Source organism: Grampus griseus, assembly GCF_964374135.1.
Source record: "Grampus griseus genome assembly, chromosome: 5".
NCBI lineage: Eukaryota > Metazoa > Chordata > Mammalia > Artiodactyla > Delphinidae > Grampus > Grampus griseus.
In genome coordinates this window covers 103968947-103995183 of record NC_138998.1, presented here as the reverse complement: position 1 = coordinate 103995183, position 26237 = coordinate 103968947, and the positions used below count along the sequence as shown (strand labels likewise).

Here is a 26237-nt window from a genome sequence, read left to right as displayed (position 1 = left end):
TCAGAGTTCAGATGGTGCTTGGTATCACAGGTCAATTATGGAATTTGGCTTTTAATACTAAAAGCAATGCAAAGCCACTGGAGAGTTAGGTATGTGTGGGCTGGTGGGGGTTGGGGGAGTACAGTGTCATACTTGCAAAGATTACTTTGGCTGCAGCATGCATAAAAGACTGTGTTTGCTTTGTATCTTTGAAACTGACATATTTCATATAATACACACATATAATATATACACAGACACATATATAATAATAATATATAAAATATTTTGGCCTTACTAGGTGGCATTAATTTCTTTTAACAAAAGTAGTTGTGAATATAAAATGTAAGAGAATTCTTTTCATGTATTTTTGCAAAACTCAATGTTTTGAACATTTCTTGAAATCATGGTTTAAAATGAATTAATAGGTTAAATATGTATGCTAGTATATCCTTTAATTTAGACATTAAAACTTTTGAAATTTTTTGAAAAAATTAAACAATTCTTTTTAATTTAGACATTACCTGCTTGCCACATTATAGGCAAATGTAGTTTTCCCATTTGAATAGCAGTGGATTTTATGTTGTCAGTGTTTTTTTTTTTTGCGGTACGCGGGCCTCTCCCGTTGCGGAGCACAGCCTCCGGACGCGCAGGCTCAGCGGCCATGGTTCACGGGCCTAGCCACTCCGCGGCATGTGGGATCTTCCCGGACCGGGGCACGAACCCGTGTCCCCTGCATCGGCAAGCGGACTCTCAACCACTGCGCCACCAGGGAAGCCCCAGTGTTTTTTATTATATAATTTTTTGCCTACTGTTCAGATGAGGTTTTTCGCAGTTGTCTTTATTATATAGATGTTAAGCAGATGGTTTCCAAATGAGCATTTCATTTTTTTTCTAGAATACTAACGCTATTATGTTTGATTATGGTAGAATATCTTTAAGAAACCTGCCTTTTATTGATGTGCTCCCTTTGGACTTACTCCATAGTAAAATTTTCATAATTATGTAGCTAACGTGAATCTTTTCATATATTTAGACAATGCAGGCAGTTAACAAGAAGATGGATCCACAAAAGACATTACAAACAATGCAGAATTTCCAGAAGGAAAACATGAAAATGGAAATGACTGAAGAAATGAGTAAGTTTAATAACTTGTAATGAAATTTACAGGTTTTTCTCTTTGAATTAGCAAGTTTATTTACTAGCAACCTCATATTCTCATCCACGAAGGCACAAATGATGAGAAAAGAAATGATACAGCTCCCTTCTAGATAGATGACTATATTGTAATTTCATTGTCTTTTTATATAAGGCTCAAAATTCTATTAACATTTAACTGAAGGAAAAATATAAAATATGTGATGCCATATTTCTATGCCATATTGGCCTCAGCAGTCTTACTTTGTTGATTAGAGGACCAAAACCAACTTGTGAATAAAATAACTCTTCCTGGTATAAGTTAGATAGTTTAAGAGTTGTGTTGATTCTTTCATACTATAGAAGATCTATAAATATATATAGAAGATATATTTTTATTTTTTCATACTGTAGAATATCTAATGTATATCTATCTATATATAAATTTAATATATATATTTCATGCTATAGAAAATCTGTTTATATTGGAGGTAGAAATAACGGAGTTCTTTCTTTTTTCTTTTTCCCTTTCCAGAGTCTAAATTTAATATTTAATTTTCTTCTTTTTGAGTATAAACTACAGGCTGTGGTGGAAATATGAGGAATAAAATGAACAAAGTTATAAAAAAAATTTATCATCACACCACCCAGATATAGTTAGGGTTAACATTGTATATGTCTTTCCTATATTTTTCCATATCTTATAAAATGAGATAATATAACATGGACAATTTTGAATCTTACCTTGCCTTTAAAAAACAGTAGTATAACATAAACATGTACTCATAACCTTGAATTTTCTCTGAAGTCTGTTTTTTTTAATGGCTTTAATATTATGTAACATCAATATACCCTAATTTATTGAACCATTCTTACATTGGTCAATAAGATTGTTTTAAAATGTTCAATGTATTTGATAATCCTTTGATAAATATGTTTCTTTGTCTGAATTTCTTCAATGTTCTTAGAGTATTAACTTTTATAAAGCTTTTGATTCATACTGCCAGACTTTTTCCAGAAGGACTATACCCATCTTTATTTCACCGATAATAAATGAGTGACCCTTCACAACACCCTGGTCAACATTGAATCATTATTTGTATGATATGTCAAAGCTGGCATCATTATTTTGCAAAGATATTTTCTAATTGTTTTACAACTATGTCGGGATATGCCAGTTTAGTTCTGCTTATCTGCTAGCATTTTAATTTAATGGCATTTATTGCATAAAATAGTATCTAATTAAATTACTAGGATTACTAAATTTACCTTTGTTCTAGTATTCTATTTCAGAGTATCTGTTTTCCTTCTAAGGTTTAATGATACTGTACATGTATCTTTGATAGTTCCAAAAATTGTTTACTTTAGTTTTTACTTTGAACCTTTACTTTTAAAAATATAATTTTTCAAAGACATCATTAGTGAATTTTTAATGACTGAGGGAATTGTCATTTATATAATGATCACAGTATCTAATATGTTTATGTGGATTCCAGTGGTGGCACAGGTGTGAGCAGATCTTAACAGAGGGATTAACTATTCCATTAAGCTATAATGAAGAGAATCAATAAGCTCGTACTTAAAACTTGTATCTGTCACAGTTCTTGTTTGTGTTTTAGTAATTTGAAAGTGAGTCTGAAAGAATAGTAGTTATTGGTGGTTACTTGTTTTTTCAGTAAGGTATTTTAACATTAGTATTTTCACCCAAAGATAAATTCAAGGTTTAAATGGGCATGTCTTTGTCCAATTAGAATTTATATTGTACAGTGTTGCTCCAATGCTTGTTCACATTTAGATTTTGGAAACAAGATCTTTGGGAAATTTTTATTACATCCTGATTACACCATTCTGGTGTTTCTCCTCCATCCTTTTCTTTCATTTTTTCTGCAAGTCTTTTTGCATTCAGGCCCTTATAAACTCTGACCTGGACTCCCCACCTCCCTTGTTACTTCACTATAATCTGAGTATCACTGCTAAATAATTTTTCTAGAAGCTTACCTCTGAGTGTGCTGATCATATTCCCACAGTGGCTTCTTTCTGACTACAAAATAAAATCCTACATTATAAATCAGAAACAATTTTCAGGTCAAGCCCCTTTATTTTGTCAGTGCGAATACTGAGGCCCAGAGAGGTAAAGTGACTTCCCCCAAAGTTGCACAGGTACTAAGTGGAAGAATTGAGATTGTAATTAAAGTCTTAACATTCATTTTACTTCTTCGGAGATGATATTCCACTTTTTTGGCCTTTAGCTGTTTAGCTTTTTCCAATTGACTTTATACCATTAAACTAACACACAAAATTAAATTATCAAATCGTGCTCATACAAATCAGAGATCTTAACCAATATCAAGCTTTAGTAGCAATGTCAAGGATACAAGCTATTAAGATGCACATGCAAAACAAGGAGGGTGGTGGACATCCCAAATGACTCTCCAAATCTTTTCTTTCCATATCAGACATAAGCTCTTTGACCTAGCATAAGAGATGATGTGTCCAATAGGTTTGCTTATCATCTCATGTTGAAAAGAGCATTTTAGGAAATATATTAAATTTATACCTCAGATGGTCATCTACCTTTTATGTTATTTTCTAGGGAGTCATGGATATAAACCCATAGATAGTAGCTATAGCAATACCAAAGCAAAAACAGCCTGCTAGGAGCATTCCATAAACAAGGACTCTCTTGCTAGCAAATATTAGTCTGTTTACCAGGAGCCCAATTTGCAGTGTGCTTACAGAGAGATCAGACTAGGTTACTTGTCTTCCTTTCTCTGGGGGCATTCCCCGGTGACCATGTTAGTAATGATCACAGGCCAGTTGCTTTAATTCTTTCCTTCTCAACTATTTTCCATTTATACATCTTAAATAAACAGAGGAACTTACTCTTTCTTATATATATTCCCTATTGTCCTTGCTCACACTATGCTATCTCTGTTTGGTTAAATCCTATGTGTTCTTCAAGGACCATCTCACATTTTACCTCCCCCCAGGTGGATATACTCTCTTCCCTTTGAAGCTTTATAATCATTTACCTTTCCATTTATCACAAACTGTTTATTTTTTTTTCTGTTCTACTTAAGTGTAAACTACCTAAGATCTTTACTTTTCTCCATCTATTCATAAATTTTATTTGTACTGTGTAAATTACATAGTTGGGCCTTTTTCTAAAAATATAAACCTAACCTGAAATCTGTTTGAAAGTAATTGCTTTGTTTCCTCCCCTCCTCTCAAGTCAATGACACACTTGATGACATCTTTGATGGCTCTGATGATGAAGAAGAAAGCCAAGATATTGTGAATCAAGTTCTTGATGAAATTGGAATTGAAATCTCTGGAAAGGTATGAATGTCTTATTCTCTCAGTTGGAAATATTTTCTCTACCATTTGTGTCACTTAATTGTTTTAAGTTTTCCTTTATGTTAGGTTGTATATTTTTAATATTTGTTTGAAAAGTAAATTACACCTGTTTGCAGCACATCCTTTATGTCCTATCCCAAAAGTTTGACAATACACATTTTTTCTCTCTTTAATATAGATGGCCAAAGCTCCATCAGCAGCCCGAAGCTTACCATCTGCCTCTACTTCAAAGGCTACAATCTCCGATGAAGAGATTGAACGGCAACTCAAAGCTTTAGGAGTAGATTAATCAAAAAAGCCATTATATTTTGCCTATTATAATTATTTAGTATAAACCAGGCACAGTGCAGATTCCTTTTACAAAACACATTTATTTTGCAAAAATGAAGACCATGAGTAAACAGTTGTTTCCTAACCCATGGCTGTTTTGAATCTTTTGCCAAAGAATGACAATGATGCAAAAATGGGAACAGTTTGGATTTTAATTAAAACTGTTTAGGAGTGATGATGTGTAAATGTTGACTTCTGCATGGCATAGAGAAATTATATTCATTACTTAGCGTAGTTTATGTTCTAAATCTTTTTCACTGAATACAAATCTTGTTAAAGCCACTAGGCACCAGCTTAAAGAGACCTGTAAAAATATTAAAAGTATATCATTAATTCTGTATCTGTTAACTTGTCCTTTGTAAGCGATATGTGTTATGACCATAGGTGGTTTACCTGCCAAATTATTTTTAAATTACCTAAAAGAAGAGTGCTATTTAAACATCTGTCTTAAACAAAAACTGTTATGAGCTTTTCTTTTCTTTTTTTTTCCTTTGGGAGAACATTCTAGTTGGTAAGTTTCTTACCTTTCAAAATGTGCTTGGCACCTGCCTTAAATAGCACAAACATATTGTGCACATCTTTAAATCATTTTAACTGACAGAAAAGAATTACATTTTAAACTCAAACTGAAGCCTTTTACAAAAATTATCCAGGCTCTTTTTTGTAAAGCTTATAAAAGTGAATTAAATATAATTAGCAAAAAGAGACACTGAATTAATAACATTTTTTAGTAATAAAACAATATATTTTGATCTTTCTTCCAAGAACTTAGATTTTCTCCATATGAGTTATAATTTAATCTCCTTAGTTTTGAACTGTATTAATGTGTACACTGAACCCTCTAAATTGAAGCCATCATTCTCAGTTGAATAACACTACTATGACAGTACTCAACCTAAATTTTAAAAATTAGCATTTTTTCTTGGTAAATAAACTATAACTTTGTCAGAAATTACTGCCTGAATGTGTATTAATGTATTAGCTGCATTTTTTAAGGTAAAGTTGCTATGGTATTTAATGTATGGATAGAAAGTGAGAATAAGTGAAGAAGTGGCAGATTAGTTAGAATTTAGAATTAGGTTAGCTTTGAAAAATGATGTTGTCATATATGGGTTCTAGCACATCCCACCATAAAAACTCTTCTGGAGGAGATCAGATAGGTGTAACCTGGTTAATTTCGGATAATGGATATTTTGGACTAATATGGACAACATCAATACATTTTAGGACTAGTAGACATGTGGCATATGGATTGGTGGGAAAAACAAAAACCTAAACTTTCCAGTTTATAATCCATAAACCATTTTATAATGTTCAAAGATAAGATTCCGTTATTGATAATATTAAATGCAGTTACCCTGAACATTGATGGGTCAAAACATTTTACTGGATTATGGAATGTTAACCCAGAACTTGTTTTGATTCTTGGATGTACATAATAATGCTAACTAACTTTCTTGTTTACTTTCTTGTTTACATGTGGGGGGTTTTGTTTTTAAAATTATTTTGTTAAAAAAAAAATCCCAATAAAGGTTTATTGCTGTTATGCTTTTTTTTCCTTTAACTCTATTTTTGGTTTCTGCTAAAGTTAAACGTTTTATGCATATCTGGTAATTTTTCAAAAGACTGATTTTTATTACTTTCTTGGAAGGAAAAATTAGATAACTCTGCTACTTACATTTTAGCAATAATTATCTTTTTAAGAATTAGCAGCTGATACAAGACTGATGTCTGTGAATAGAGTAAGTAAGAATTGGTGGTTTTACATGACATTTATTTGACAGTTTCTTTCTTAGAACTTCCAGGGGATAACCATTTTTAAACAGATAGGTCTTAGAGCTTATTTTTTAAATTTCAGTCAAAAATGGATGCCACAGAAGACTTTGGGATCCAAAGGAAAAAGTAGAGTCATTCTGATTTGGCTACATTTATAAAATGCTCTAGTGGCAGTTTTCACAAACAGTCACTATAAATTTGTAATGTTACACTATCCTTTGCTAAAAATAAAATTTCCTTTTAGACCCTTAAGATTAGGAAACAAGGGTTCTTACACACTGAGTTTAATGAAAATACTGATTTTTTTTTTTTTAAACTTGATTTCCCTGATTTCCTACTTTTGGCAAAAGGATTTCTTTAACAGCTGTAGTCAAACAAAAGTTTGCCAGTAGAAAGAGCAGAGGAGTATAGCAATTTCTCTGTTCCTGAAAGGGATGCAGCCCAATGTCCTATTCTATTACTGGATGTAAAAGTCATGGATGGAGGAGATTGCTGAGTCTCCGAGAAGTAGAATGTGGTACAAAAATGTCAATATGCAACTTAGAAAACATAAAATGACCATCTGTCACATGACTGTGTTGCACAGACTGTACTCTGTGCTCTGAGAGGAGCACCTGGTCATGGCAGGGATAGTGGAAATGGGCTCAGGAAATTAACACAATATTGAAAATCAACTATACTTCAATAAAATAAATTAAAAAAAATTTTTTAAAAGATAAGTGACCTTGTAGACCAGAGTGGGGAATCTAGTAGCCTGTGAGCTTTATGTTATTTGACCTGCACAGTGATGTGTATTTTATTCTTTGTAATGAATGCCTTTAGGAGAAGCCTGCCCTTGCCCCTTGGCCACATGTCCATTCCTTACTAGCCCAGTAGCGTGATCCCAGTGGGCCCAATTTAAACATGTACTCCTATTTCAGACACTCCCATGTTAAAATAGTGTATGTGCAGATCTGAAAAGAGACTTGTGATGACTTTCTCCTTTGATGCCATTACTCTACATGAATAGGGTTTTGCAGCTACAAAAAAATAGATCTTTTCCAATTTCCTTTCTGTAGAAGCTGAGTCCCATAAAGGTATTTAAGACCATTCCTGTAACTTAGTTCCTTCAAGAGTCAATTGGATTGAAGCCTGAGGATCCTGAAGTCTGATTTGAGGTACCCTGCAATTGGAACAGCACACACACTTCTTCCTCCCCCACAAGCCATCCCTCTAAGAGCCTGAAAACGCAGTACACGCACACACACGTGCACACACACACACACACACACACACACACACACACACACCCTCTGTCCCCAAACACTGAAAATGTTTCCTTTAACAAATACTTCCACCATTAGATATGGAAAGGTAAATTACATGAATGAGTTTCTCAACCACCTCTACAGGGTAAAATGGAGTATACCAATAGCTAAGTGACAGATCTTCCCATTTTAGTGGAACTCTACTGAATTCCTGAAGATTTACCACAGAAGAGCTCACAAAAACATGAGCTGGAAAGCCTGTGTGGCTAAAGTCAGCTTTTGACGTTTATTCCCAAACGTATGAACATGTAGATACTGCACAGCAAATCACATTTGTCATTTGTTTAATTGCAGTTTAGGATTCTAAATAACATTAACCATTTTCTATTTTTTAAAAAGGCCAGTATCTGTTAAAATTCTATCAATATAGTTAGAAAATATAGTCTCAAAACTCATTTATACAAATGAGTTAATAGCAAATACCAGTGCATTTACAACCAATGAATAGCTAAATAACTAAGGAATTGCTATTTCAATATTATTGATTCAAAATATTTTTAGGGAGAAAAATTGGTTCCCAATGCTAATTGTATCTAAAGTTGCAAAGAATGACCTTCAAAATGAATGTCTGATAATATGATCTAAACATACATCTGTAATGATGACTAAGCATGTATACATGCTTTTTGCTATATAATGTCAGATAAAACATTCCCAGCAGTTTCATATTTTAAGTGCAAAATGTCTGGGTTTTAAGTGCAAAAACTATTCTAGATTTATATTGCATTACATTTGCTTCTATTTGAAAGTTTCAAAGGCATGCATATATGTATTTTTAGGTGTGTATATATGTATGTACATTTTGCCCTGCCTTTTGCAAACTAAAGAATCACTTCCCCCAGCTAATGTATGCTTTAAGCAGGTGAATTATCAAGAGAAAGTACTTGTAAATCCACATAGCTGAATAATTTGGAATTTACTCTCAAATAAGAAAAACCTTTATATATATATAGTAAATATATATATATAATATATTAAATATACAGTTATATATATTATTTAACACCTCCTGGGTGCTAGATGTGTGCTTAAGCATGGACGATCAGGCCACTGAAAACTATTTCTTTTTAATTATTGGGGTATAGTTGTTTTACAATGTTGTGTTAGTGTCTACCATACAGCGACATGAAGTAGAGTTCCCTGTGCTATACAGCAGTTTCTCATTAGTTATCTATACATATCTGTATATATGTCAATCCCGTGAAAACTAATTTTTTTTGTTGTTCATGATATATCAAAGTTTCTAGCCATCCAGTTAATGCTGATTATATGTGCACAAACATAATCTACATAGATTATGACCTGTATAATGCTTGGTCTTTATTAATATAAAAAGCAAGAGACAGGACAGTATAGTTTATTTAGTAAGCATTCTAAATAAAAAAATTTAGTCTAATTGTTCCATAAAATAAGTTAGATAAACATTGCCAGCAGATTGACATTCAAAATGCAAAACAAAGTCATTATTTGATAGTGCTATCACATTACAGTCTACTTCTGCCTACAAGTTTTAAAGAAGTGCATTCTATTTTTAAATTGAAGTATAGTTGAGTTACAATATTATGTTAACTTCAGGTGTACAACATAGCGATTCAATATTTTTACAGATTATACTCCATTTAAAATTATTATAAAATAGTGGCTATATTCCCTGTGCTGTACAGTGCACATTCTTATAAATTAAATAAATATGTCCCTCAAGGTACAACTCTCTGAATTGAAAAGCTCAATATAGTAAACTTTTTTATTAATAATAAATCATATTCTAACCAATTACATAAAAAATGATCATCTTTTCTGATAGGACCCCAGATGATTTTCTAGGTTGTGAGATTTCAAAAATAAGTTATGTTATTAAATTAGACTCCATTCAAGTTTGTAGCCATTGTTAAGAGCACACTCCTTTGTTCATTTAACAAAGACTGCATGCCCCTTGTGAGCACAGGCTTTCCCAGACACTGGAGAAACAACAGCAAACAAGCCAGACATCTTCCTTGCACTTTTACAGCTTACAGAAATAGCAGTGTGGGGCTCAAGAATCAATAAAGCATGTTTTCTAAAGCTAAACATCAAAAAAGCTAATGTCTGGGAAGAATAAAAAGAACATAACAATATTTCTACAAATTTCTTTTGAAACTTCTTTGGGCTCTATGCCCTAAATGTTAACTTCAATGGTGTCACTTCTAAGATTTATTCCTAAATGCAATAATAAAATTCAAAGGCCCCTGTGGTTCTTAAGTGCAAAACTTTTAGTTCAAGACTTCCCTAGTGGCGCAGTGGTGAATCCGCCTGCCAACGCAGGGGACACGGGTTCGAGCCCTGGTCCGGGAAGATCCCACATGCCGCGGAGCAACTAAACCCGTGCGCCACAACTACTGAGCCGGCGCTCTACAGTCCGCGAGCCACAACTACTGAGCCCACGTGCCACAACTACTGAAGCCTGTGCACCTAGAGCCCGTGCTCTGCAACAAGTGAAACCACTGCAACGAGAAGCCCGTGCATCACAACAAGAATAGCCCCCACTCACCGTAACTGGAGAAAGCCCACACACAGCAACAAAGACCCAATGCAGCCAAAAATAAATAAATAATAAAATAAATTAAAAAAAAATTTAGTTCAAACAAACTATTAGAGCTGATGGTAAGCAGGACATCAGTTAAGGAATTTTCTAATTGGATCTTCTCTGGTGATACTCTTTATGTGACATTACTGACTAAAATATTAAAAAGCAAATACACAGCCTTTGGAAAAGGAAACTTTAAAAGACCACTCCCGTGTGTGTGTGTGTGTGTGTGTGTGTGTGTATAAAGAGAGAGGGAGAGATATATTGAGAGAGAGAATCACTGTTTTATTCCTATTAGTCTCTGGCTTAAAAAGTACAACGTGGCTTCTGAGAATAATTCATCAATATAATTTAAATTGTATTTATTTTTAAAGTAGAAAAGAAAAGCTTCTGCAAAAGTTACTGATAGGATTTTTTTGAAGCTAACCAAAAAAGGAATTTGTATTTTGGCTGGAGAAGAGAAAGGAATGAAAAATAGAAAAACTGGCTATTACACAATAGGAAATCTTATCTGCATTCAAGATGCTCCTTAGAAATAGTAAATAAACTCTGATTCAGACTTGTTTTCACCCGTTTTTCTCTCTGCCTTCGGTTGCAAAACCAAACCCTCACTACTTCTTTCTCCAGGTTCAGTTCTTCAGCCATCCGCAAGATCTCTTGAGAGGAAGGTTTATTCTGTTCTCCAAAATGTCTCTCCAGAGCGTCTTTAGCAGCAATACTGGGAGGTGGGGAGTTGACAGGAGAGAAAGGGAGATAGGATATTTTTAGGGATGTTTTTGGCAGATCAAAATTGTTAGGTTGGATTTCCTAAATATTAACATAAAAAGGAAATTTAAAGACTCCGAAAACACCTTCAAAGCTCTTCAACAAAGATAAATGTGCAGTTTGTTGAACATCTGGATGCTTGCTAGTCTTACGTAGGCTACCTATACCAGAGTCACAGGAAGAAATAAGTAGGGGAACCCAGACATTGTGTTTATCCCACTTTGTGCCACAAGAGGGCACTGACTTACTGAGAAGGAAATAATTCTGTAGGCATTTCTAAATGTCCCCCAGAAATCATTTATTTACAATAAATGAAATGTTTTGTGTACAACTAACCCACTAAAACAAAAACTGTATTTTATCAATTCCTCTGTGAGCCTCATGGAAATTACAAAAAGATCAATGAACAATCTAGCTTGAAATGAAAGGAGTTACCTTGAACTTTAAGCAGCTAAAATACTGATGACTAGTTTTGTTTTGTTATTTGTAATAACATAGATACCATACTGCCAGAGCAAGAATTATGTCTAAAAGGACAATAGAGGGCTTCCCTGGTGGTGCAGTGGTTGAGAGTCTGCCTGCCGATGCAGGGGACACGGGTTCGTGCCCCGGTCCGGGAAGATCCCACATGCCGTGGAGCGGCTGGGCCCGTGAGCCATGGCCGCTGAGCCTGCGCGTCCAGAGCCTGTGCTCCGGAACGGGAGAGGCCACAGCAGTGAGAGGCCCGCGTACCGCAAAAAATAAAATAAAAAGGACAATAGAAACGGTCACTCTATTTAGAAGTGATTGTCCAGTTTCTGTTTTATCCAAAACTTGCAGAGTAAAACTGTTCTTGAATCAAACAATACATACTTTTCCATCAGATTTTAAATTTCCAGCTATATCTCACCAGTAATTTATTAAATGTTATGCTTTTTCACCTATCTTATTTTCTCAATTGACTCTATTCATTTTTATGTTATATTGAATCTATATTATGCTTAAATGCTCATTCCATTTGTAAAATATCTTTTTCTTCTCCAGTAACTCTTAATATCTCAAAAGTATACCTGATAGTTGTTCTCCGTTTCCTTTTTCTTTCATTTGCACCCACTTTCTCATTGTATAAAGCTGTGATGGAGAAAAGATGAATAATTACAAAAACAAAGTAAGTCTTTTTATTTTAACTATCAGATTTGGATTCAAAATTTTCTTTATAAAACAATGCAAAATAAAATTACCACACATTTTTGTTTTAAAGTTTTGTGGTCTACATCATTTTAGATTACAAGCCCTAGATTAAAATGTTAACAACAGAAATAAATATTAACTTAGCAAAAACAATTGTCTTTTAAATCATATCCCTACTTTTGGTTGGAACACTTGCTCTGAATGCTCTCAAACCTTGCTCTTTATCCAGCCTTGACATTAATATAAGTAGATAATTTTATCACAATAAATTGCTCATCTAGCAATTGCTTGTGTGTGCAAATGCTCTGGCTACACTTATATTAGGTTATGAAAATGATTCATGTATAATTACTACCGTATATAGCCCAGAGGCAAAACAATCTGGATGTGTTAAAAAGAATCATTTTACCACTTCACACCTATGCCATATTGTCTAGAAGTTCTCCTTATACCGTTTATTCTCTCACAATTTACATTCCCAGTAAGCTTATTTCTACACTCGCTCTGGCCTTGCTTTTTTTAGTGTGATGAAACAAGATATTTATTTTTCACGTCAAAGAGAAAAAGCAAACCCAAACCAAACTTCAAGCCTCTCACTTTAGCATTAATCCAACCAAGGGAAGGCATTGTGTTCAGGTTAGAACATCACTGAGTCTCCAGAAACAACTTTAGTACCTCCTACTTGCTCGGCTTCCTCCAGCCATTTGGATAATATTGCTTTTAGTTTGCATGCATTTTTGAAGCTGAGCTGCAGGTTTTCAAATCGGCAGATAGTCGTTTGACTGAATTCAGAGCCATGCACAGCTGCCAGGGCTTCCCCAACATTTGTTTGGGTGTATCCTGTGAAAAAACAACAAAGGCCATTAACTTGTTTTTCAAGAAGCATTCATTTTGGTCCATTATTGTACAATTTTGTGTATCTTTGTCAATTACCACTTTTAACCATATATTTGTTGGCAACTTAGAATAACAGTAAGGTTCAGTGTAGAACTGTTCAGTATTTCAAAAAAAAATTCCTTCTAGTTAATAAATTACTTTTTTAGAAGTCAAAAGAATTCAGGTAGGAACATCTGCCACTCATAATATTTAGCCAGATTGGTTAGATGTGTCATAAACACTTTAGAAGACATTTAAAAATTCTCTCTTAATCATTTTTATTAAACATCTGATGATATATACTCAAAATCTCTAGTATATTAAATATAATGCATAAAATACATGGTGGTATATCATAAATATTTTTATCTCAACTTTAAGAGTGAAAGATTCAACATGTTGAAGATAATACTAAGAATTGTGTTTACTTTCCCTAAAACTAAGAATTGTGTTTACTTTCCCTAAAAACATGTTTATTATGAGACTTTGATCACACAATATTTTATGTATACCTCCAAGCATATTTATGATATCATTCAGTAATGCTTCTATCTCCAGGCAAAAAGTTCTCATAGATTGTCTCAAACATTTTTAGAATACAAGTTGATATAAGCCATCAATATAGAATTTGAAACATTCACAGCAATATAAATAGCAAATTGAAAATGAATGTTATAAAGATGCCTACTGCGTGTTTATGACAAATAGTTACTACATATTAATTCAGGGCCTAAGGCTATATACCTGTATGCACAAAATGATTACATATGATGCCCATCAATAAATATCATTAAAAATTACCAGTGGCTCATTTCACAAATGCAAAAGTTTGCACCATCATTTCAATCCATTAAAAAATACATTTCATGCATTAAAATCAAGGTTAATTATTATGGTTATTTACATTAAAAACACTTTTCAATAGAAAGTGAGCAAAGGCTGAGAACAGACAGTTCACAGAAAAGGAATTACACATGACTGTCAAACACATGAAAGAACATCTTTCACTCTTCACTCATAATAAGAGAAATTTAAAATGGAACTACCATGAGGCACCACTTTGACCTATCTGATTTGCAAAGATCCAAAAGATTTAAGCATCTTTTTCCTTCAACAACTATTTTTTTATTCTATGTGCCAGTCACTGTTCTAAGTGCTGAGGATATGCCCCTAAGGAGAAAACAAAAAAGAAAGAAATAAACAAAGTACAAAAAACTCCTGCTTTCATGGAGCTCATATTCTGCAGGGTGGCAAAAGAGACACCTATGGTGGTAGTAAAATTTGGTACAACTTCCACAGAGACCAATTTGACATCTATCGAGATTCCAAACACACATACTCTTTGATCAGGCAATTTTGCTTTTAACACTTTGCCTTCACATGTATTTATATAGGTGCAAAATGACATTTATGAAGTTAATTATTGTGGTATTGCTTTCAGTAGCATAAGATTAAAGGCCATACAAATTCCATCAGCAGGAGACTGGTAGTATATTCATAAAATGGAAATTGGCAGATGCATTACAGAAAGCTCTCTAAAAAACTAATATTGAAAGCTCTCCAAAACAAATAGTTAAATGAAAAAAAATCTGTATGAAGAAATATATGTATCTGCTTGTATGTATATGCATAAAATACCTCTGGAAGGCCACACAACACTGATAAACAGGAAAAACAAGCAGAAGGGATATATTTCACTTATACCTTTTTAGCCTTTGAATCATACAAAGGTATCTCTTCAAATAAAATATAGGTAAAAAAGGCACTTCAAAACTTATCTCTGAAAAAGAGTACCATTAATTTAGAAATCTATGTATTTTGGCTACTAAGAATTTACAGGGAAATGAAGGTTTTTGTAGGTGTGTCATCATTCGAGTAACTTACATCCACAGTAGATATGTAGAATGAGAACTGTCTTGGACTTTTGAGCAGAGTGTAAGAGACTGAACAGTAACCGAGTAAGAATTTGCAGAGCAGGTTGTGTGCCCCACTGCTCATAACAAGCACATACCTAGCTTAATTCTTCTCACTTTAAATTCATTGGCAAACTTTTCAAGTTCTCGGATTTCTGGAGAATCCATGTCTATTGGCTCTTCAGCCAACTTGCTTTTCCGCCTGAGCTCCTGCTTGAAATCAGCGGCTGTGAGGTCCTCTGCCAGGAGAGGCTGGTGCATGGGAGGAAAGCCATGACTCAAGGTGTGGTCGGGAAACTTATAAAGACAAGGGGCTAAGCTCCCTGTAACAGCAAGAAAAGGAAAGGACCGTTTGTAATTATCCCCCATTTCTATACATGCAAGAGTTTGGCCCATAAGATTATTGTGACAGCCAGTCTCAATTCTGAAAGGTTACCTGACATTCAGTCTTCTGAAATAGAAGAGTAACTTAGTATAAATGCGATGATTTATTTTCCACCTTCCTGGGAGCAGCAAAAACAAAGATACTGCAAAGCCAAAGGGAAGAAGCAGGGACTTGCAAATAATTAAAATAGAAATAAGCAAATTTCACAGAAGTGTGAGTTTTCCATCATTTTTTTCTCTTAAAAGACATCTATTCCTGGGAATCTGAGGTTCAACTTTAACCAGAATGTACATATTCATCTCTGTTTTCTTAATTCATTGAACAAATAATCTGTGATGTTTGTTATAATCAGGCACGTGGTTAAAGGCTATGCTGGGAAGTTTTCGTAGGATTGAAAAATTGATTTTACATTATTAAGAAACCCCACTGTTTTTTCAGTAAATGCTTAATTTAGTAAAGGCAGGTAAAAATAAAATTATGAGAACACAAAATGCATTAATATGTTTAAATAGATTCGACATTAACAAGCGACAGACATTAACAAAAAGTAATTTTTAAAGTTCTATTAAAAAGTCAGCAACAAGAGTTCTTGAAAAGTACAAAATATAATGGAATCACTTCTTGACAATTATTTAGGAAGCAAAAATATGTGGCAAGGAAAGGTGCAGTTCTAGATATGATAGGTAATCACCCATAAATGATGAAGCATTGAATCCATTTAGTGAGTTAAATAAATCCCAAAAAACTAAACGATTTAATTTTTAAATTGCTTCTAGATTTCATTCTTCATTTGGAAAGAAGAGTCTGCCTCAGTTGTGGAGCGTGGGTGAGAGGATGGTATAAGCCAAACTCCCACACATTTTATTTTCTTCATCAGTATTTTACATTTTTATTCATAGAGATTTAACTTTAATTTATATTAAATGACACCTGTATAACCAAGACATTTTGATGTAAATAAAATATGCAATAATTAATAATCTTTCTTATGAGTACAAATAAGTATTTAAACTAAAAATAAATGACTACAGAATACCTGCAGTAATCATTCTTAGAAACTTACTGAAAAAATACATCGAGTTTATGCTACCTATAATTTCTCTATAAATACATTCACAAGTCAGACATGAGTAATAGTGTATTTTGCCAGGATATATAAAGCTTACATTAATATATCAACACGTAATGAGCAAAGAATAGTGTAAGTCAGCAAATTGTTGGCTTATATTATTTACATGAGAATATGTAATTATATAGTGTACCCCAGTAGACTATATTACTTTTCTGAAGCAAAATACACATGCAACTGAGAAATTAAACAAAATAGCATAAAATAAATTTAGCCATTTCACAGATGTAAAAAATATACAAAAGAAACTATTCCTGTCTAGAGCAATTAATGTTACTTCTAAAAATCAAAATTATCCAGTTTTATTCTTTTTTTAATATCAATTTTTAATTTATTACATAACTCAATTTGTTAATGTTTATTACCTTTAGGGTTCATTTTTAGCTTTCTATTAGTTTTAGATTTCTGCTAGTTGAACTAAAAGAAAGGACTAATATATAAAAAAGAAAACTGATCACTTTTATTTTCACATTTACTTAATATTTATCTCAAGACTTTTCTTTTGCTTTGCTTTCAGAGTTGAATCTTACACATATGAAAAAATCTTCACTTCTTTCGTCATTCAGAAAGAGCAATGCCACTTAATACACTTAATGATGAAATACTCTGAGAAACAGTAAAAACAGAGACAAATCAGGCTGCTGTTTTATTTTGCATATTTAATGTATTTTAAGGCACTTTGGATAACTCATGTAATCTGTGTCAAATTATTTTTATTTCACATAAGTAATTTGTTGCATATCGTTTACATGAGATGCAGAAAGGTCTGAATTTGTTAGCAATCTTGATCACTCTTTTCAATTTTTCTTGCTGATAATAGTTGCACTGCTACAAATCTCCATGCTGTGTTCATTTTACATTTGTCATCTTCTTATCCTTATATAAACAAATGAAGTAGAAAAGATATGTATTTTTTACCCACAATTTAAAATTTGAATGAAAACAAGTTAAATAACTCTCCTTGGGTGCTATGATGAATTCACTACACAGTTGAAACTAGAAGTGAATTCCAATGAACATTGCAGTAAACCACATCAAAATAATCAGTCCATTTTTCAGGTAGTCTGTACTCAGGGAAATCAAATGACTTTAAGGATTTCTGCATCTTAAACATATTTGGTTACATTAAACAAACGCTTTCACACAAAAGTATTATATTTATTTAATAAAATATTGGAAGTGTGCCATCTCTATTTCTGGAAAATTTTAAAGCTAGTTTATACATTATAAATACTCTGGAGAAATGCACATTTAACAAATAAATTTGAACATGAGTCCATAAGAAGTACACAGAAAATACCATGTTCAAAAGTCTGGCATCCAGAGGAAAAAGGAAACCACAATGTGTGACATGTTTTTATTTTCCGTTAATTGAAAGTATCCACAATTATCTACAAGGACACGGTTTTCCTGGAGCTAACCTTAAACAGAAATTCATGACAGTCACAAGCACAGCCAAACAACCTGTGGTTTCTATCATATGATCCTATATTTGGCAGAAAATGGGGAGTGATTGGTATGGTATACATGACAAGATATTTAAAATTTTTTTCTAAAGCCTGGATTATTGAAAAGTCAGATTGGGGAGGAGGAGAATAAGATACATTGAGTCGTGTGCCGCAGAAGTTTCATGAACAATTTCCAAAACATTGCTAAAGCAAAATTGTCTATAAGCCTAGAACAAGTGCACACCTAAATAGCTTGGAAGTGTTTGTACATTCCCTACAGCCCAAGATGTATTTTCACACTGCAGATTAATCCACCACAGCCTTTCTGAACTGCTCTGCATGTACATCTGGGTGGCGGAGGAGGGAGAGGAACAGAGGTGAGTCTTTTAAAGCAGGTGATGGGGAGGCCATGGTCTTGCCTTGCGGGGACCTGACTCAAGGTTCTGTGATACAGGGCAGGGGGCTCTTCTGCATCACGTGGCTCAGCCAGATGCTAACTGACAACATCTCTGAGGTTATGAAGCTTTAAAAGAACAAACAGGGGAAGCAGAGGGACACAGTAAAATGCACCCACCTTGCTGTAGACTGGAACAGCAAAGTGCATTTGAATATCTCCATTTCTGTTTTTTTTTTTTTTTGTCCTCATGCATGACAACGTGAAACAAATCATAAATTTGAATTGTGATTTTTTTTCTCTTTTGTGCATTTGTACATCCTATTCATGTACAACAGGGTCCTTTTCCTGGTTTTATAAATTAGGTTGATTTGGAGCATAGCCATGCCTGTTTGTTTAAATATTGCCTGTGGCTGCTTTACAATCACCGAGTTGTGCAGTTGAGACAGAGGATACAAAATTTAGGGAAAATACATAGAGTCAGTGCTACTGAAAGCCCTTTCATGATCCAGAGGCAAAAGATGGTCAGAATTACTCCTTCCCTTATTGTCAACACAACCAGAATAAGTTAGGGAAAAGTAAGACTAAATAAAAGAAAAAAATGAAACAGAAAAAAAAAAAAAAAGACAGCTTAAGAATGAAGCGATGGGCTCCAACGTAGACTATTTCTCTATGTCACTGTCAAACAGATTTCTGTTACCCTTTGCCTTAGCCCAGGTGTAAAGGGCACTTGCAGCCATACTAGTCTTTTCTCTTATTATCCACTTCTCATAAGAAAAGAACATCCATCTTCTTGATTAATTCTCCAATATCAGCTATTTTGCTTTCCTGATAAAATTCATTTTTAAGCAAGGACTCTTACAGCACATCTTGGGTGGCCATTATGTCATAACCTTGCTGGATTTAGCAATCATTACCATGTAGCTGATTTGCCCAGTTTCCACAGGACGGTGGACAAAGTATGCAGCTCATTAAGCTTGTTTTCTAACTTGGACCCAGCTTTAGAAACTGGAGAAGAGACACAATGTAAGATACCCAGGAATCAGAGTTTTGAAGGGTTTTTGTTGTTATTTTGCTTTATTTTGTGTTTTTCCAGAAGAGATTTTTGAATACCATTTATAATTCCCTGTTTCATATTATCTATACTGTAGGCTGTTGAATTATCTAAGTTCTCAGGAGAAAAGAGACAGAAGAAGAAATGTAACTGAGAATGTATCTGAAGAGAAGATCAAGGAGAAAGCCAGGTTGAGTTGGTACAAAGTTGCCACAGCTCAACTCTGATAGACCTGTGGTACCCACTGCAACTTGGATATGAAGAGACTGACACTTGGAGATGCTGACTTGAACAAGGTTTGTAATTAGTTCCTGGTGTGGCTAATTCATTTCATCCAATCAGTCATTCTCTTTGGTATGCCCACACCTGGTCTATGAAGCACAGTGAATTCATCTGATGATTAGAGTCCTCCCTACCAACCTTAACAAAATATTAGCTATAGCTTTTGTCTTCCGATGGGTTATTAATTTAATGAAATGCTCAAACTGAATGTAAGCATCAGAGTATAGTGACAAAATAACCGTATTCAAATAAAGCAATTTCACACCGTTTGAAATATGGTTCTTTCTGCAGCTTCGCTTTTATATGGAGTATGTGACAATGCATCTGTCTTTGTTGTTGATGATTAAACGCTTCTGTGGATTGTGTGGAAGCAGCTGATTTGATGAACGCCTTGAGACTTCTCAGAAAATTCAAATGACATTGCCAGGTTTCTCTTGTGTTTTTTATACCTTTTCTGAATTCCTGAATACTTCTGAATTCTTGTGTTTTACAACTCAATTTGTGTAGCTTCTCTAGGGATGACGGCAGAAAGGTTCAGATTCTCTGAGATCTAATCGGCCATGATGCAAAGGCTAATTACCAAATATATGTCAAAATAGTGACACTGTAACAAATTATAAAGCACACCATATTTTAATGATATCCCTCTCAAAAAATATTCAAATATAATCTCTATGCTTGCTATGGTGAATATTTCTTTCAGTGACAAAATATATTTAACTTTGTTTTAAGACTACAACAATACCTCCAAATCTTAGGGCAAGTTTTCTCGTGATTATCACCAACCCAGGCTTTGAATCATTTTAAAGGGCTTTTCCAGGGGCCTCTCCTTTTTAACTTTTAATGAGGAAGAGAGTTTGCTGAGCCTGCCAGGGAAACTTGTACCAGCACAATCTGAGCTGCCTGTGAACTCTCAGTGTGAACCTGGGCCTGTTGTCTCCAATCCTGGAAATTGGAAGGGTGTTAGATTTCTCAGGCCTGCTGTGAACTCCACAGACATTGGCCTAGATCTGGTGAGAGGGAGGTGGTAGCAAAGTCCGTCTAAAAGTATTTGGTCTGTGGCTGGTTTTATCTTTGTGCCAACCTCAATCCATCCCTGCCACTTGCTGGGTATAGAGGGAGCCTATAGTTGTACCGGCGTTCCTGGAACTTACTGTGAAGGAAGAGCAAGGCCTTTTTCCTCCAAGAAAGGGCAGCACGTGGCCATGAGCTTGTTATTTCCAGTCTCCATAAGCAAAATGTGGTGGAGGCCACAGAAAGAATTCTGCGTGCACCTCTAGTGGCTAAATGCATATTATTCTATTTTATAATGAAAATAGTTCATCATCAAGGGCTGTTCTCATTAATCATGAATACTGATTAACTACTACGTATATGAATCATAAATGATCTGTTTTCAAAGAGGAAGAAAAAATATGGCTTTCTTTATTTCTTACTTATTAAAGAGAGACATTAGGATTTACAGGTAACCATTAAGAACATCAATTTTCATTTTATATAAAGGTGAGGATACTAGTTTATTCAGAATGCTGCCTAATAGAAGGTAAAAGAAGCTAATTTGTTCTGAAATATTTTATTTTAAAGTTTTAATGTTTTATTGAGTCTTAAACTGAGAAATTCTGAGAAATGAAAGGTTGGTGAACTAAATTCTTTGTTCAATTTTATTTCAAATGTATAAGCATAAATCCATATTTGATGTTTTATTACCTACTCTGGATAACAAAACACAAGAAAAGATTTCCCTAATATGTGATTTCTCTATCCAGAGTTTCTCAATATCACACAAGCGTGCACACACACACAAACACACACACTCACATTCTCCCATAGATCCTTGGTAGTTTATTGTTACCCACAGTATTTCTCTCCCTGCTGCAGAAATAAATATAAAAGATTAAGGGATACCCCCAAAAAACTTCTGTGCCCAGCAAAATTGTTTCTATGGCCATATCCTAAAATTAAGTCATGAATTTTGTAATGAGTGGATCTCTTAGGTCATATTTTCTTTTCCTTAAGAAATGTGCTATCAATATCTTCATGCAAGTGTCAATAAACAAGTAGTTTATCTTGACCTAGTGATGTTTTACTCATTCAAAGGGAAAAAAGATACGTAACTTCAACTATTTCAATCTCATCTAAGACTCAGAAGCATCTCAGACAGGGCTGCCAAAGACTCAACTATTGCTAAAGCAGCTGCAAATCACTCTTAGCCTTCAATGTCTTATTTATCTTTATGGACCAAATGGCCAGAAGAAATATTGTGGTGAGGAGAATGCTCTAGAAGTTGGTCTATCTGCTTTGGTAGCCTCGTAAGATTACTGAGCACTTGAAATATGAAATACTAGTGCAACTGAGGAACTGAATTTTAAATTTGACCTTATTTTAGTTAATTTACATCTAAATTTAAATAGACACATAAGGCTAGCAGCTACCTTATTATTACTGTAGGCAAGCCCACTAATGGCATAAACAAGTGACAATGAGCAGTTTGGCAGTAGAGAATTAACATAAAAATCACACAAAGCAAACACAAGAGTTAAGAAGCATAGCAGCTCAGAGCTGGGTAGAATAGGGGCAATCAGGTATAACTATTATGGTCTCTGAAGACATCACAGATCAGAGAACATTTCAATAAGCGGTGGTTTTACCAGCATTTCCAAGGTTAAGAGATCTGAAATTCATAATATACTCTGGTCAAGATTCCCTCAGACCCAGGAAATCCATCCAAGTGTCCCCAAACTCAATCTTATATGTAAGGACAATTTTTCTTACCTGCCATCACTCCATAGGTCGATGACTGGTTTCCATAATGACAGGAAGGAACAGAATAATGAAGTCCTGTTGCTGTGTTTCCCAATGTTGTCACCAAGAAATATGTGCACAAACATTTAGGAGTTTGGATCAAAGACAAAATAGACGGGACTGGTAAGAAAATGTACGAGGATTCAAGACACATTCATTTCATTTCAAAAGTACACGTTTAAGCTATTCTTAAAGTTATATGCCAATAATTTATTCTCATTTGGGGGCGGTTCTCTGATGAGTAGGTTAAAACTAGAGGTTGAAATTTGTCTCAAATAATGAGATCATGAATCATCAAAGTGGACTAGAGCCTTCATTAATTATATCCTGTGCTCTGTGTTGGGGTGACTGACCAGTTTGAAACTTGGCTAATCGGAAGTAGCCGAATTCTCGCAGGTTCCACTCAATATAGACATTGCAAAGAACTGACGAGAGGATACTTTCTTAAAATTCTTGTATAACATAGTATAATACTGGTCTTTTTCTGGAACAATGAATACAGAAATCAACTCCTGATCAGTCTTTACTTCTGCTTATTCACCTAACAAATTTTTTCTATCAAAGAGGAAATGGCAGAGCCACTAGCCTTTTACTGGATATAATAATAAAAAACCCCACTAAGTTCAGAGGCTTATGAAAAGCCTGTGACAATGTACGATGTATTTAGGCTGGTGTTGAAACCTTGAGGTTGTAGGTTTTCTTCATGCACACAATTAATTCAACAAGTCTAATGATGAAGCTGGTCAAAAAATAAGTTCGTTGATTGTTGAGTAACTTGAGGTTTATAAAGGTTGAACCTAGCATATAAACTTAACCTCATTTATAAATAGTTATAGGTTTCATTGAATTAATGTATATGTTGAAAGTATAAATTTGAATTACTAAACTTTTATCAAGCTTTAAAGATGAATAACAATGGACTACTGACAATAAAATCACTAGCCAACGTTTTCTTATGTATTTTATTTTCGCTTTTTTTTCATGATATCCTGAATGTAGTGGTGGATTTTCATAAATAAAGTTTTATCTTCTTGAATAATATGAGATATTATAAAGAATAGATTTAGAATCCTTTGAAAATATATGGTCTACCGATTAAAGACAAAATTTCTTCAGAACGTAAAACATATTTTCTCTAACTATAACTCAATTTTTAATATTTTAAAATATCTGCATAAATTTTCATTTTACAACTGACACAGAGAGAGAACTGAAATCATTTTACTTTATAATGATTACTATGCATTCCAAAATTAAACAAATAAACATGAAACGCATTCAATATCTAAGTGCTCTTCTCATTATAATCACTATTTTTAATTCCTTACTTAGAAAATTAGATGTATATGATTACAATTTGATGGAAAAATTATAAAAATCAATGTTATTGTTATTTAAAACACATTAGGTCACTTTTATTGATTATGAATGTTTTTACTTCCAAGGTTTAAATACCTTTTGTCTTTCTGATGTGGGGAAGTAGTGTAAAAGGGTAGGCTAACTTACTAAATACACTGTTTATTTATTTTTAAATTATTTATTTATACATAATTATTTATAATTATGTATAAATTAGTTATAAATATTTATAACTTAGTTATAAATTATTTATTTATACATTATTTACTTATTTTTAAATAAATAAATAGGGTTTTGACCTAAACTTGCTTAATTTTAACCTCAATTCCAAATTTTACTTTTATTCTAGCCAAATACTATCCACACACAGTAGATTAAGCAAACAATGCATTTTCCTTCTCATCACCAACCTATATAAATGCCTATTATGTAAAATATACAATTAGCTATGTGATGGTTGTTTAAATTTATTTATACCACACCTCTTTGATAAAAATACTTTATTACATTTTCCAAAAAATATGTTTGAGGATATTTTCATTAGTACATTTTAAATTAAATTCTGAGAATGTTTAGTATATAAAAAAATCACTACATTAATAATTTTCCCAGAGTCTAAATATATGATCTCTAGATACTTTAAAATTCAGCTGAAGATTAATGCTAAACTTACGTATAAGTTTGAAAGCTGCTTAATTATAACAAAAGATAAGGCTAAAATACTTTAAATCAGCATATAAATGTATCAACTCAAATTTTGATTTTTAAATGTATAAAATTTAGTTCATATTTAGATTGCTTTTAAAACAAGTGGAAAGTGCTGTTAAACAGAAGACATTTACTCAACTCAAGACTGTTTATAAATCAACTTCAAAACACTTTGTTACTGCATAAAAAATGGACACATTAAAAAAATATACTTATTTGCTTGGTTGTGTTTGAGACAATATATTTGAATTCTCAAGTTTAATTTTCATTTAAGAAAGTTATATAAGAAAATATAAAAACTTTGAAGTCTCTTCAGAACTCAATTTTGAGAAAATTCAACTCAGTCCATGGGCTCTAAATATTATATTGCCTCTAGATTTGATTTCTGAGTTTTTAATTATGCTAAAAATTAAAGTATTTAAAGTAATACTTTAAATTAAAGTATTTAAGTAATTAAAGTATTTAAGTAATTAAAGTAATTAAGTATTTAAACACTTAATTATTTTATTCTTTGAAACCCATTGTTGTTGGTATTTGGAATCATTCAGTTGTGTTTACTGTGAGGTGTATGACTGTTTTTAGACATGGTAGTAAATGTAATCTAAAAACCAAATAAATCTCAGACTCACTGTTTACTTATATAGAAAACAGATCTCTTTTCATAATAAAACCAACAATAATAGAAATTACTACACTTACTAATATTTCTTGAAAATTTTCTTAGGCATTTTGACCTCTTCAATATCCTGAATATTTAACTTAACACCAATGAAAATAAAAGAAGCAATGAGATTCTAAACTAACAAGATTCAAAGCGTCCACCCTGACATGTTAGGCCCAGCCACACGTAGACGGTTATTGGAGTCAGTACCTGTGGACATCACGTTGGTGGCGTGGTTGGAGACTGGTAGGCACTCGGCAGCGCTGTGATGCATTATCAGAGGCAGAGTTGCAGAAGACTCAGAATTCAGAGGTATAAAGGTATCAGCCGAAGTAAAAGGTTGGCAACTCATTCCCACAAAAGAGTAGAAAAATGAGGAGAAGTCTGCTCCTCAAGTCAGAGTTTTATTATATCACCATCTCAAAGGGCCGTTTCAAATCTCACTACCTGCATATATACATCAGGGAGGCTCTGAGCACCAGGAGGACGCGTGCTGGTATTTATACTGCAGGGAAATCCCTTTATACATGTTAATCGTCTTTTCCCAGGGGTATTGCTTCATCAATCTGGACAGTCTTCCTTCTTACCCAAACATAATCCATGCCCAAGTGGGGAAGCTGGTTCTTGGGTACAAACTGAAGGCCAAGGAGAAATATGAAACTTTATTTAACAACTTCAGTAATTCAGACCTTTTAGAAAGGAATCAAGAGCTTAAAAAAAAAAAAAGTGCCCTCAAAGAAATAACACTACAATGAATTGAAAAACACTAGGTGTGTTTTTGCTACTAACAAAATGATAAATTTATACATATGAGATATTTTTCTTTTTTTCATAACCTCAT

The 26237-nt window shown here is 33.5% G+C and overlaps 2 protein-coding genes across 3 annotated transcripts in view; one reads left to right on the top strand and one right to left on the bottom strand.

The window, feature by feature from the left end:
• The window catches only part of CHMP2B (charged multivesicular body protein 2B), a 29842-nt gene extending 23482 nt beyond the window's left edge, over window positions 1-6360 (top strand). Inside the window, exons 4-6 of the mRNA XM_082655034.1 lie at window positions 1016-1118; window positions 4350-4456; window positions 4653-6360. Of these exons, the coding sequence (XP_082511160.1) occupies window positions 1016-1118; window positions 4350-4456; window positions 4653-4763 (321 nt within the window). The 3' untranslated portion in view covers window positions 4764-6360. The remainder of the gene's footprint in view (window positions 1-1015; window positions 1119-4349; window positions 4457-4652) is intronic.
• A 4597-nt stretch (window positions 6361-10957) lies between these two features.
• Window positions 10958-25748, bottom strand: POU1F1 (POU class 1 homeobox 1; the record flags this gene model as incomplete). Of its 2 annotated transcripts, none has more annotated exons than XM_082654179.1 (6): window positions 10958-11168; window positions 12265-12325; window positions 13061-13225; window positions 15273-15497; window positions 22639-22788; window positions 25607-25748. In XM_082654179.1, 6 exons carry the CDS (start codon window positions 25746-25748, stop codon window positions 10958-10960), a joined length of 954 nt encoding a protein of 317 aa, XP_082510305.1. The 2 variants fall into 2 exon arrangements, with proteins under 2 accessions (XP_082510305.1, XP_082510306.1); XM_082654180.1 differs by having other exon boundaries at window positions 22639-22710.
• Between the last annotated feature and the right edge of the window lie 489 nt (window positions 25749-26237).